Below are 12,308 nucleotides of genomic sequence, written 5' to 3' on the forward strand. Positions count from 1 at the left end.
TACAAAGGGGCCCACATATTGAATTTGGATAATTTTTGCAATCAATATTCAGAATGAACATTTACAGTTGAAGTGAAGTACATATGAAACTTCAAAATCCATGTGCCTGTCTGGCAAAAGCTTTCACATACTTAAATGGTGACAGAAAGACCTCAAAACATAGAAGAAAACAAAAACAGCAGAGGATTCAATTAGTATATTTGAATGTTCTGATAAAATTAACTTCTAGTGTGCTTTCCCCAAACAAAATGAAGGATTCACATTATTATTCATGTTCTTGTGGGTTGTATAATTTACAAATTATTTGCGAATACATCAACAACTTTACTGCTTGTATGGAATTATGACATAGGCAAAAAAGAAAGGACAATAGTATTTCGCAGATCATTGTACAAGTGTTTCTGAGCAGCCATAGTGTGAAAAATAAAATGCTTACTTTAAACAATACTGCCCTCTTGTGCTTAAACACAAACTAAAAATTGTCACAATCCCCTCTAAGCCTTCATTAGAAAAAATTCTTGCCATCCAGTTCCTTGACACCGTTAATAGTTTTTTATCATGATCTCCCTGTCCCAAGTGATCTTTTTATGTAAGAAATTAGCTCTAATCCTCTGATCATTTTGATTGCCTTTGCATGCACATTTTCATTCTCCTACATATCCCTCCTGATATGGAGACCACAACTGCACAGATTATATCAGTTCATTAACTCTGCAGTCGTAAAGCTGATCACTTGGGCAGGGTGTGTGAAGGCAGTTCCCCACTCAGTCCCAAACCCTGCTGAGATCTTGCTAGCAGAGCAAAAGTGGGGTTACAGTGGTGCTCTTGCACATCTGTTCTTTTAACTCCTGACTGGTTTAAATTTCACCTCTGTTTGTGTGGGGGTGAGTCCTCCCCTGAACAACCCTGAATACCAAGATCTCTTTTGGCCTTATAGCGATATAGGCCCAGGATCAGTTTCTAGGGGCCATAGCACCAAAACAACTTAGGATGCAATGATCACCTTCCTAATAATTTAATTTTGAAAAATTAGTTTTTATTAAGGTTTTTTTCATGTTACAAAGCAAACAGATAAGCAGGGAAATGTGCATCTATTGTCTCCACTTTCAGTTCATAGTCTTTTTCACAATTTTTTTATGTTTGGTGAGAGACACTTTTGTCATAGACATAGACATCTTGCAGTTGGGGAAGAGGAGGGGGGGAGAGATGGGGATATTGTTCTTTTATTATATTGCCTATTATTGGTGCAGGAGGGTTGTTTCAGTATCCTTAATCATCCTAAATGTGGTATTGGTCTTTGTTACTGCTGCCACACATCAAACTGACTTTTAGAATTAAGCTCTTCACCATGATATTTGTCCTTGGTAATTGCAGTTAACTCATATTCCACCAGTGCATTTGGGGGGAGGTGTTGGTTCACCCCAATACCCATCACTTGACACTTTGTTATAATGAATCATTATTTGACATTTTGTTCCCTGTTCACCCACTTTGATGATACGCTTTCAGGGCTCTTCACCATGGGTAAGCAACCTAAGGCCCATAGGCTGGATCTGGCCCAATCGCCTTCTCAATCTGGCCCATGGACGGTCCGGGAATCAGCGTGTTTTTACATGAGTAGAATGTGTTCTTTTATTTAAAGTGCATCTCTGGGTTATTTGTGGGGCATAGGAATTCATTCCACCACCACCACCCCGAAATATAGTCCGCCCCCCCACAAAGTCTGAAGAACAGTGGACCGTCTCCCTGCTGAAAAAGTTTGCTATCTTGACTATCTGCCTGATTCCCAGAGACAGGGAAGACAAGCAGCAATGCTGGCCAGAGGGTGGCTTTCTGGCAGAAGCGGGGAAGCGGTAGAGAGGGTGGGGTGCCGCCTCTTGCACTTATGCTGCCAGAGGTGCAAGCTTCATACCACCTCCTTGGTGGGGTGGCTCTGCATGCAACAAATCACGTTCATTTTAGTAAAGCTTTCTACAATTTACCTGAGAAGCTGCACATTTTTGTTAGAGAGCCAAGTTCACACCACCAGACCTGGCAACTTGCTTATTTTTACTTTGCCAGTTAGCCTTAGAACTATTATCTCTTGTCGCCTCTATATAATCATCTCAGTTATTAAGGTAATCGCCTCACAAAAGTGACTCAGATTCTTATCTGCCCAAAATCTTCTACAGTGAACTCTTGCAACATCTTTGCAACCTCCCCTATCTTCCTTCAGTCATTCACACCTTTCCTGTCCAACTATGTCTCTGTCCAGTTTCTACTTCAGATGCATTTAAATAAACTTGCATTTTTTCCTGTTTCTTTTTAAAAAGCAACATGACCACCCTTTATTATTTTGTTGCCTTATTTTTTCATCAGCTTGTTCTGCTGCATTCTTCTTGTTTTCTTCATTTGGGAAAGACTTCCTCTTTTTCAAGAAAGTCTCTTTGCCTTTGACAAGTTCCGAGTTCCTTCACTCTACATTACTTGTTAACCATCCTAGCATCCTCTTGAACTTGTTTGCACGTTTCCAAATCTGGGGGAGGAATTGTATCTCTTTCTATTATAGTGCTATTGAATGACTGCTAAGAATCTTGAAGATATTTGATGCTCTTGGCTCTCCCTTTCAACTTCCTTTCAACTACAGTATTTGCTTTTAGACATTTCCTCTTTGGAAATTGAGTATGACTGGGTTGAACTTTCTGGACATGGTTTTCATGCATGCTGCATTTGAAAGCACTGTGGTCCCTGTTCCTTAGGAAGTTGCTAGCACTTATTTAAGGAGATGGCAAGCAGATTCCTTCTCCCCATTGTGCAATAAGTGGATATCCACATGTACAGCAGGGCTCCTGCAGCTTATTGCCAAACAGGGAGACTCTCAAGATCAGGGCCTAGGACCAATTCCTATTTCTCCACTCCCTGCCACCCCAAAAAATATTATTCCGTGACAAACAGTTTTGAATAGTTCCATAGTCCCTTCCAAAACAAACTAAACTACATGATAGGATAACTTTCTTTTTATCTTTGAATATCTCAGCTGGGCTGCAGCTGGCTGACCAGTCACGAAAGTAAAAAATGAAGAGTTTGCTGAGCAACATAGTGGATGAATTTAGATGTGGCACAAACATGCGTACAGCCCCTAGCTTGATTTGAACGAAGTATACACCCCTTTCAAGATCAACTCTTATTTGGCATTCTGAAAAATATACAGCAAACAAATAATAAATTAGCACGAACAACCGATTTATTTTAAAAAATCTACATATTAGATGCTAAAGTAATCAGGTTATAGTACATTTTATACATATAAAACAATCTGGCTATGGATGCATCTTCAGTTATCTGCTTCCAGTTACGTAGAACTGCAATCCTTTGAAATAAACTCCCAAGTCACTTGGCAAGGGTCACATTTAATGAGAGTTAACTGGTACGTAAATGTGTCGGACATGCTAAAGATTTTTTAACATCTGCTCCAAATAAATACAAAGAATTTAGTTGGTTATTTTAAGACCATCAAGATACCATCCAGGTGACAAAATTATTAAAATATGTTTCAAACTCAGCAAACAACATTTCTGTAACACAAATTCCATGTTAAGCCATTGTGGCTGGCCACAACACAAGAGTCTGGTGGCCACATGTGGATGAAAGAATGAGGTCAACTTTCTTCACTTTCAAACATGAAAGACTTCTTTTCAAGTTTGGCTGAGAACATCCCTTTCAATATCAGATTATGAGCAGGTGATTTCCAGAAAGCCACTGGCATATATGTTTAATGGTATATATATTAATTATAATTCACCTTCTCCCTAAGGTTAAGAGATACAACAGAACCTTCAGTCCAATGCAGTGAAGCTCTTATGATGTTCTCAATGCCACCTTATTTTCCTCTCTCATTTTCACATCATCCAATTGTTTTCTTCTTTCCAGTATCAGCTTTTGAACACATTCTGAATATAAACCATGGATATGCATTACTTTTACTAGATGCAGGAATGGAAGCCGAGAAACTGCTCTGCCTAGAGGCAGAAACAGTCAATGAAGAGTGGAGCTCATATAGTGCCTCTGCAGAGGCTGCAGGCTACAGCTGATAATGGACCATATCAGCTAAGACTGATAGGACTTGGGAGTCAACATAGGAGCCAACTCCTTGGGGTTTGGGCCCCCCAATAAAATATTAAAGGGGCCTGCCCCTCCCCCCAGGTTGATGGGCATTGCCATTCAAATGGTGTGCATGCATCATGTGATCAATTATGCAGGGCGAAGCTTACCCCATTATTTTTTTGAAGTTGGAACCCCTGAGAGTCGACATCTAGAAGGCACTGTGTTCACTACCCTTTTGTTAAAATTGTGGATTGAATTCCGTAATTTACAAGCTACCTGCTGCCAACAACCCTATCTCCCTTGAGAGTTCACAAAAAAAAGTGCTGGCAACCACATGTGATATGGGAGATCCATTTTCAGATCTTTTAAGAGCGAGCTTTAAACATGCTTAAGAGCAACCAAATTTGATCAGTGTGATTCTGGAGAGTGGGGAAGCTTTTAACATATGTTGCATCTGTGTTTTATACCGTTTCCCCTCACGATACAATAGATTATGAGTTAACTACCGTCCCCGTCCCCCCCAGCATTGCTGTTATTAAGTTTACCTCTTTGGTAGTTACACATTTTGATAGCTTCTCACCTGCATTACAGCTATGATCTCATTATAGTTTCATGTTAGCGTGAAAATGCCCTAACTGCAAATAGGCTGATCATGTACTCCACATGTGGGAATCGAGCCATACCAACAAACCTATGCATCAGACTCATAGTTCCCTACATTTCAGTCCTATGTATGTCTACTCAAAGAAACTGAGCTCAGTGGGGCACTCTTCCATGTATGTATAGGAGATCAGCATTTTGCTGTTCCTAGCACAAGACTGTCACATATTAAACAGTGGCTACAGCCAATATTTAAACTAACCAATGAATTATGCAAAGAATGGTTAAATGCCTAACAAACACTGGTGATGAACTAGAGAAATATGTACACTACACAAACCACTTTACCAAATCTACTCGTGGACTGCTTACATCACATGCTAATATATGGAGTCAGCCTGAGCCAAACAGTCTGGGGCAGATTGGTGTATCAGTGACAAGCTACTTATAAATGCTACGGATGTAGTGTATTGTGATTACAGTAATGCCTTCAACAAATTTCCCCATGATATTCTTGCAGAGAAGCTGGTAAAATGTGGGCAGGATAAGGAACTATTAGGTGGATTTGTAGCTGGTTGACTGACCAAACCCAGAGAGTGCTCATTCATGGTTCTTTGTCACCCCGGAAAAAAAGTGACAAGTGGGTGCTGCAGGGTTCTGTCCTGGGTCTGTTCTTCTTCCAACATCTTTATAAACAACTTGGATGAAGGAATTGAGGGGGTGCTCATCAGATTTTCAGATGACACCAAACAGAGGGGTAGCTAATGTTGCAGGAGACAAGACTCGGGATTCGAGATATTAACAGATTGGAGAACTGGGCCCCAACTAACAGAATGAAATTAAATAGAGACAAATGTCAGCCCTACACTTAAGACAGCAAGAAAATGCTGCACAAATGTAAGACAGGGGACACTTGGATTGCCTGTAGAACATATGAGAAGAATCTAGGGTCTTAGTAAACTACAAGCTTAACATGAGTCAACATTGTGATGTAGCAGCAAAAAAAGCTAATGCTATTCTAGGCTACATCAACATAAGCATAGTATCCAGATCAAAGGAAGCAACAGTATCACGCTATGCTGCCTTGGTCAGGCCACTCCTGGAACACAGTGTCCAGTTCTGGCCATCAGAATTTAAGGACATTGACAAGTATCTTCCTTCATTCGAGGTTTTTAAGCAGAGGTTGGATGGCCATCTGCCATGGATACTTTAGCTGAGATTCATGCATTGCAAGGGGTTGGACTACATGACCCTTAGGGTTCCTTCCAACTCTACAATTATATGATTCTATGAATAATCCATAAGCTTGCAACTCTTGATGTATGTTTTACTTTAGTGACATCAGAACCCTTGGGGCATCCGGCCCCTCTGGCAGCCACAATGAATGGTTGGCAGGTGTCATTTACTTGAACTAATATGGAAGATTGGTCACAGACGTACCATTATGCAGAACTTTGGAATGAAGAAACTAGGATTTCATATGGCCAGGAGGAAAGGATTCTAAACAAACAAATCTACTCCAAAGAAGCTTCATTTAAACACAGAATGTGCAAGTTTATCCATATCAAGTACAGTTTCTAACTAAACATACAAAAATAAAGAACTTTGATCACTAGGAGTCTTTTATTAATAGACAAACCATGTTATCCGGAGTTTTACCTTGAGAAATCAAGAAGTGGAAGACAAAAAACCAGCTTTCTAGGACAGTAGTTCAGGGTTTTGTTTCATTAAAAAAAAACAACCCGCATACAACCCTGAATTAATAGTTATCAAAATAAAACTTCAAGAAACCCACAGAGATAAATTAAATACCTGGTATACTTATACAGAATTTTCACAGAATTAGAACAAATGGAGGTCATACAAAGCAAACAGATCACTCCCCAGGAAGGGGAAGAAGTTTAAATAACATCCTAGAGAAGGTAATCCAAATGGGGTGGTATTACTATTTACTTCCATTCTTGATATACAATAATGAAGTGAAATTACTTTTGTTTCCAACAGTGCCAACCTAAACACCACCAACATGAAGGTGCTTTACTTTGAAAAAATAATAAATCAGGAGCTGGGGTGGCTTAAGTGCACCAATTATCTAAGTTATAAATAATTATATCTTAAGGAATTAGGCATCAAACTTTAGCAAAAACACCTTAAATACTAGCACTCTGAGCATTAAAAGTTTTAATCCATTTTGAATAAAAAAAAGCACAAACTTAAGTTTTTGCTTGTTTTGTAACAAAAATTCACACAAAGAAAAATCTTAGGCTCAAGTGGTCACCTGTATTCTAATGGTCTCAAATTTACAGTATGGAAGCCACATATCTGACAGCGAAGCTTTTTATTGACATATTTATAAAATCAGGAAGTGTTTTATCCCCCTTAATTACCGATTAGTTCAAGCTGTGTTTTTCAGAAATCCATAGCACCGCTCATTTTAACAGGTTGTTACTTTGGGTGCCTATTTCTCATATATCTGGTGTGTGTTTTTAAATCAGTAACCACTTTTAAGTTGTTTACAATATACAGTATGAGAGGCTAGTCTGTCACTGATATACGGGTTCTTAAAATGCCAGGCTGTTCATTCATCTGTTCTTTAAACACGCTAATATGGCAAGACATAGGTAGTGTCTGCAGCACCATAATACTGTCTAAACAAACAGCTTTTAAGCTGTGTTTGCCTAATGTTTTATTCAGCCCCCTCCCACCACTTACTATATTTAGCAAAATACCATTGAAGACAAAAGTTTGCCCCTTACAATGAGGCACATTTTGGCATATGTGCTAAATGCTGCTACATAGGCAGGCATGTGCAAGTCATATTATGAAAAGGAGAGCCTCCACATTTAACTTTTTCATAGAAAAATATAAATATATTCCCTGAATTAGAGGAAGAGAAGATTCAACATCTTGCTAGTATCACTAGCAAAAGGAAAGTGGGCTAGATTTTCCTGTCAAGGTTACATTTCACAGTCATCTTCATCATCTGCATATCTTACAGTTCTCCTGCCCCCATTTCTAGTTCTAATTTTGGAACGTCGATTCCCTCTTTTATACTTGGTATAATCCAATTCCTCAGAATCATTCTCTTCATTCACTTTTGGCCGTTTCCTTCTCTGCGGTATTTTGGAAGGTTCAGAAAAGCCATCATTTAAAGTGTCATCTATTGAAATGGCTTTCCTTTTCCTCTTTTTTGTCTTTCTAGTTCTCCTACTGTCAATATTTTTTGAGTCTGTTTGAGATTCTGAAGCAGAATAATTGGAACTGCCATCAGGTTCCGGTTTTGAGTTCCTTGAAGTTCCAGGGGTTTTTGACAAAGAACTTCTTTGTTTTCTCTCTCCTTTTCCAGTCTCTGTTGTACTCCTCATATTTTTATCACTATCTTCTTTTTCCAATTCGGAAACATTATGGTTATCAGGAAGCAGTGGCTGGCTTGAATCTATGTGCTCTGCAGACATGCTACTGGAGGATTCGTCTTCAGAAAATTCTACTGCACGTTTTTTCCTTTTAGGAACTGTTTTACGCACAGGTGTGAGAGACCGTCTCCTTGGGGCTCTGCTCTGTCTGCTCTTTTGTTCCACCACACTTTCTACTTCAGAGTCCAAATGTTTCTGCTCTGGTTCTCTGCTAGATTTTTTAGCTCTGTAAGAGGAGGTCTGAAACTGTTTCTGTCTGAGCTCACATTCCTTTAGTTCTGCTTCACTTTCAGAGGGTGAAGGTGCAACATCCAATATCATCTTTCTGGCCGCAGCAGAGGCATTGCGATGAGGCAATTTTCTGTACCTGCTTTTAGGGTATCTAACTTCTGAACTTGAGAACTCTTCCTTGGCATCACTAATTAGCTTGATTTTGCTTGCAGCCACAGTAGCACTACGGCGTGGGATTTTCTTTCCATTAGGGGTTTTGATATTGTTTGTTTCACTATTCAATTCTGCAGAATTTCTGCAATTCTTCCTGTTCCGGAGTAATACTGGACTTTGCCTTATCACTCGGGTTGATTCTACAAGAGAAAAGTTTTAAATTTCAAAATACTTTATTCCCAACAGAAATGAGTGCATTTAGACAAATGATATACTGAAGTAATAATTCAAAACCAAACTATTATATAGGATAACAGTACAACTGTGAAATTTAAGCACCATTAAAATATTTTTAATAATGAAAGTTCTAAGCAGACTTTTAATGTTATAAACACTTCACACTGCCTAGGGCAGCAAGTACCCACCAATAATCCCATACACACTTCCCTAGGAGCAAGCAGCATGGAACTCAATGGAACTTACTTCTGAGTAGACCTGCAGAAGACTACACTGTTAGCATGGCAGGCATTTCTTTAACTTTCTAATTCTAATTCTTGATCATTCAGGATGAACTTGCAACACTTATTTTGACCAATAAGGAGACTCTCTTAATCTATTTCAGTACACCAGATGATTGCCATTATTTTCTATAAAGCCCAGTATTTCACCTAGGCATTTTCTTGGTTTGTTTTGCCTTCTCTTCTATAAATACTGTAGGGTTCTACATACCCCAATAGTTTTTATGTTAGACACTGTTTTTGCAATGCTGATACTGTTTTAAATAGACTTTATATATTTTTAAACACAAGCCATTGCACTTTATTTCCAGCTAGTGCTTTAAGAGGTCCATTGGCTCCCAACAGCAGATAGATGTGTTAGCCTTACCAGTTCCCTCAGGCACCGATTTAAAATCTATTAGTACAAGAAACATTACCTTTTCTAACAGCTTCTCTCTTTCGTTTCTTTTTCTTGTGTTGCTCTGTTGTGGCATCACTACTATTGGAGCAGGATTCAATTTCCAAATCAGAAGTACAACTGGAGTCCACTGTGGATTTATATTTGGGCTTTCTTGAAAGTTCCTTGGTTTCTGGCAGAGAGTCTGTTCCATCCTCTCTATGTTCTACATCAGATTTTGCAGTGGCTTTGCTGCGATTTTTGTCTTTTGATTTACTAGAAGAATCTACAGTCTTCCGAGAGTCATGCTTCTTCTTAACTTCCTCACTGCATTGGTCTAACTCAGAATCTAGTTCAGATTCATAACTGGCTACAGTACTATGCAAATATATAGAAGGTTTATCAAAACTTCTGCCCTTTGGCATATGGCTTTTGGGGTTATTTTCTGAAACTTCCACCCTGGGTTTTATATTAGGGGATTCATCACAAACAGTTCTATGCTTGCGCCCATGGGTTTTAACATGCCTGTTTCTTCTTAAAGCACTTTCAGAATCTGAACTATTTTCAGACTCACTATCATATCTCTTAGCAGAAACAGCTGACTCAGTCTGACGACACTTTCTTCTGCTATATCTCCTATTTTTTCCTTCAGAATGTTGGTCTCCATCCCCTGAACTGTTTGACTTCCTAGTTGTAGAAACTGCATTGTGATGGTTCAGCTTTTCCTCATTTTCAAAGCCTCTGGTTTCCACATCATTTATGTTCCTCAGTTTATAAGCTGCCACAGTAGCACTTTTACGAGGCAATCTTCGGTAACCGTGATGGTTGCTATTTTGTATTTTATAAACTCCCTCTTCTTGAGAATCACTTTCATGCCTCCTTTTCCTGGCAGAACGTCTGCACCCATTCTCTTGGATGACACATTCTATAAAGGCATGGAAAGATTATTATATAAAAGCAGACCTGGCATGTATAGCACAATATCAAACATTAACAAAAGCTAGTTTCATTGAAAAAATTGTACATTTACAGACTACTTATTAAAGCCAAGCAGCTAGTACATGCATACATCTGATGGTAAGATACAATCCACCTGTCATTAATCCACATCCACACGAACAAATCAGCCCCATGTTACACTCAGTGTTCCACAAACTTTAGTGCTTGAGCTAACAAAGTGTTCTCAAAGGCTTCTAAAGAACAGATTTAGGAGAGGAGTTTTCAGGGAGAAATAGAAGTTCTATTTGTATCAGTAGGATGCCACAACTGGACAGCACCCCAGATTTGACTTTTAAGAAACAAGTTCTATATCCTCATTTTAATAATTCATAGCATGTACTACTTCAAAACAAAATTCAGTTAAGCAAGGTCTTTTAAATCAACCATGCCTGCAATAGTTAGTGACTAGGAGCGACCAGGATTGCTATCTTGAGAACTGTTGTGCTGCTTAAATCCCAGATTATGATCTAGATAGATTTTATTCATCAAAATTTAAACTCTGCTGAATATTGGATAGTTTCACTTAGAGCGGCTACAAGGGGAAAGCTTTTAAAATCTGGAATGTGCATTAAATCACATTTTATACATTTAAAATACATCACCTTTCCTGATGTTTTTCCTTCTTTTTGTTGAATTGCTGCTATCAGTTCCAGACTCTAAATCAGATGAGCACTTGGAGCTATCTTTGGGTAGTCTTGGCATCTTAGAAGACCCTCTGCTCTCTGAAAAAGTGACACGCTCATCCTCCTTCCCTGACTCCAGTCCTTCATCCGAGTCACTTAATACCTTAGCTTTCCTGAAATGAGTTGATACTCTTTTACAGGTTTGTTTTTCTAAACCATTGCATTTTTCTGGCTCAGAATCTGCCTCAGAGATATTTCTGTTATTACTTCTGGATGCAGAAGGTAACTGGTAAGCAGCTTTCTGAATGCTCCCATCCTCTGACACAAGGCTTTTGGAGTCATCTTCTGAAAATTCAACAGGGGATTTTATTTTTGGAGATGCACAGCGGGTAGCTCTTTGTGACTGCTTCTGGCCATTAACGTGACAACCCTTTAGTGTTTTTTGCACACTATTTTCAGAATCTGAGCTCCCACTATCAGATTCACTAGCATGCTTTTTTCGAACACCAACAGCACTTGAACCAGCTTTGAAGGTTTTCCCTCGGTTAGATTCTTCTACTTCCTTGTCACTTTCAGACTGTATGGAACTTTCCTCAGAGTCATTTAGCAATACTTTTCTGGCTGCAGCAGAAGCATTGCGATGAGGCAGTTTTCTGTTTTTGCTTCCAATACCAACACTTTCTGAACTGGATAGCTCCTCTTCTACATCACTCATCAGTCTTAATTTATTAGCTGCTACAGTAGCACTTCTACGTGGAACTTTTCTGTGCCTTCCAGATCTGTTACAAAAAGTCTCATACAGCTCTTTTGAATTATCCATTTCTCTTTCAGATATTCTTTTTCTGGTAGTTCTTTGGCTATTTCCATTCTCTTGATAAGCTAGACACAAAAATGAGGAGGTTTACTTATGTTGAACATTTTAAAATGTGTACAATTTGCCTGTCACTAAGCTCAGAATCATGCAAAGCTCTGGAACAATACACACAGGTCCCGCTTACTGAATGAAATGTGTTCCCTGGAAACTGTTCATTAGGTGAGCATTTGTATAACAAGTACACAATTTCTACTATTTCCTGTAGAAATCGTATTTCTAATGCAGAATCTGCCCACTCCCTTTTCCCACCCCTTCCATGGTGTCTTCCTGAAATGGCTGCAGCCAATCATCCAAAGAAAGACAAAGTAAAAAGCTCATTGGACTGAACTCTTCTGCTTCCTGATTTGTCCAATCTTGCTCCGCACTCCGTCTCTGCCTGAAAATGGCTGCCACTGACTAGCAAAGCAAGCAAACAAACCAAGTAGTAAGAAAGCAGGC

General features: G+C 39.1%; 1 protein-coding gene across 3 annotated transcripts in view; it reads right to left on the bottom strand.

The window, feature by feature from the left end:
• Window positions 1-6,287: 6,287 nt before the first annotated feature.
• BRWD1 (bromodomain and WD repeat domain containing 1) overlaps window positions 6,288-12,308 on the bottom strand; it is a 49,877-nt gene continuing 43,856 nt past the window's right edge. For 2 of the 3 annotated variants that reach the window (XM_081004405.1, XM_081004404.1), the window contains exons 40-42: window positions 10,976-11,875; window positions 9,415-10,299; window positions 6,288-8,680 (exon numbers count right to left, since the gene is read on the bottom strand). In XM_081004405.1, the coding sequence (XP_080860531.1) occupies window positions 7,641-8,680; window positions 9,415-10,299; window positions 10,976-11,875 (2,825 nt within the window). In that variant the 3' untranslated portion in view covers window positions 6,288-7,640. The remainder of the gene's footprint in view (window positions 8,681-9,414; window positions 10,300-10,975; window positions 11,876-12,308) is intronic. The other variant, XM_081004406.1, reaches the window with a different exon arrangement.

The sequence above is a fragment of the Podarcis pityusensis genome, assembly GCF_964106645.2.
Source record: "Podarcis pityusensis genome assembly, chromosome: 4".
In the NCBI taxonomy this organism is placed as follows: Eukaryota; Metazoa; Chordata; class Lepidosauria; order Squamata; family Lacertidae; genus Podarcis; species Podarcis pityusensis.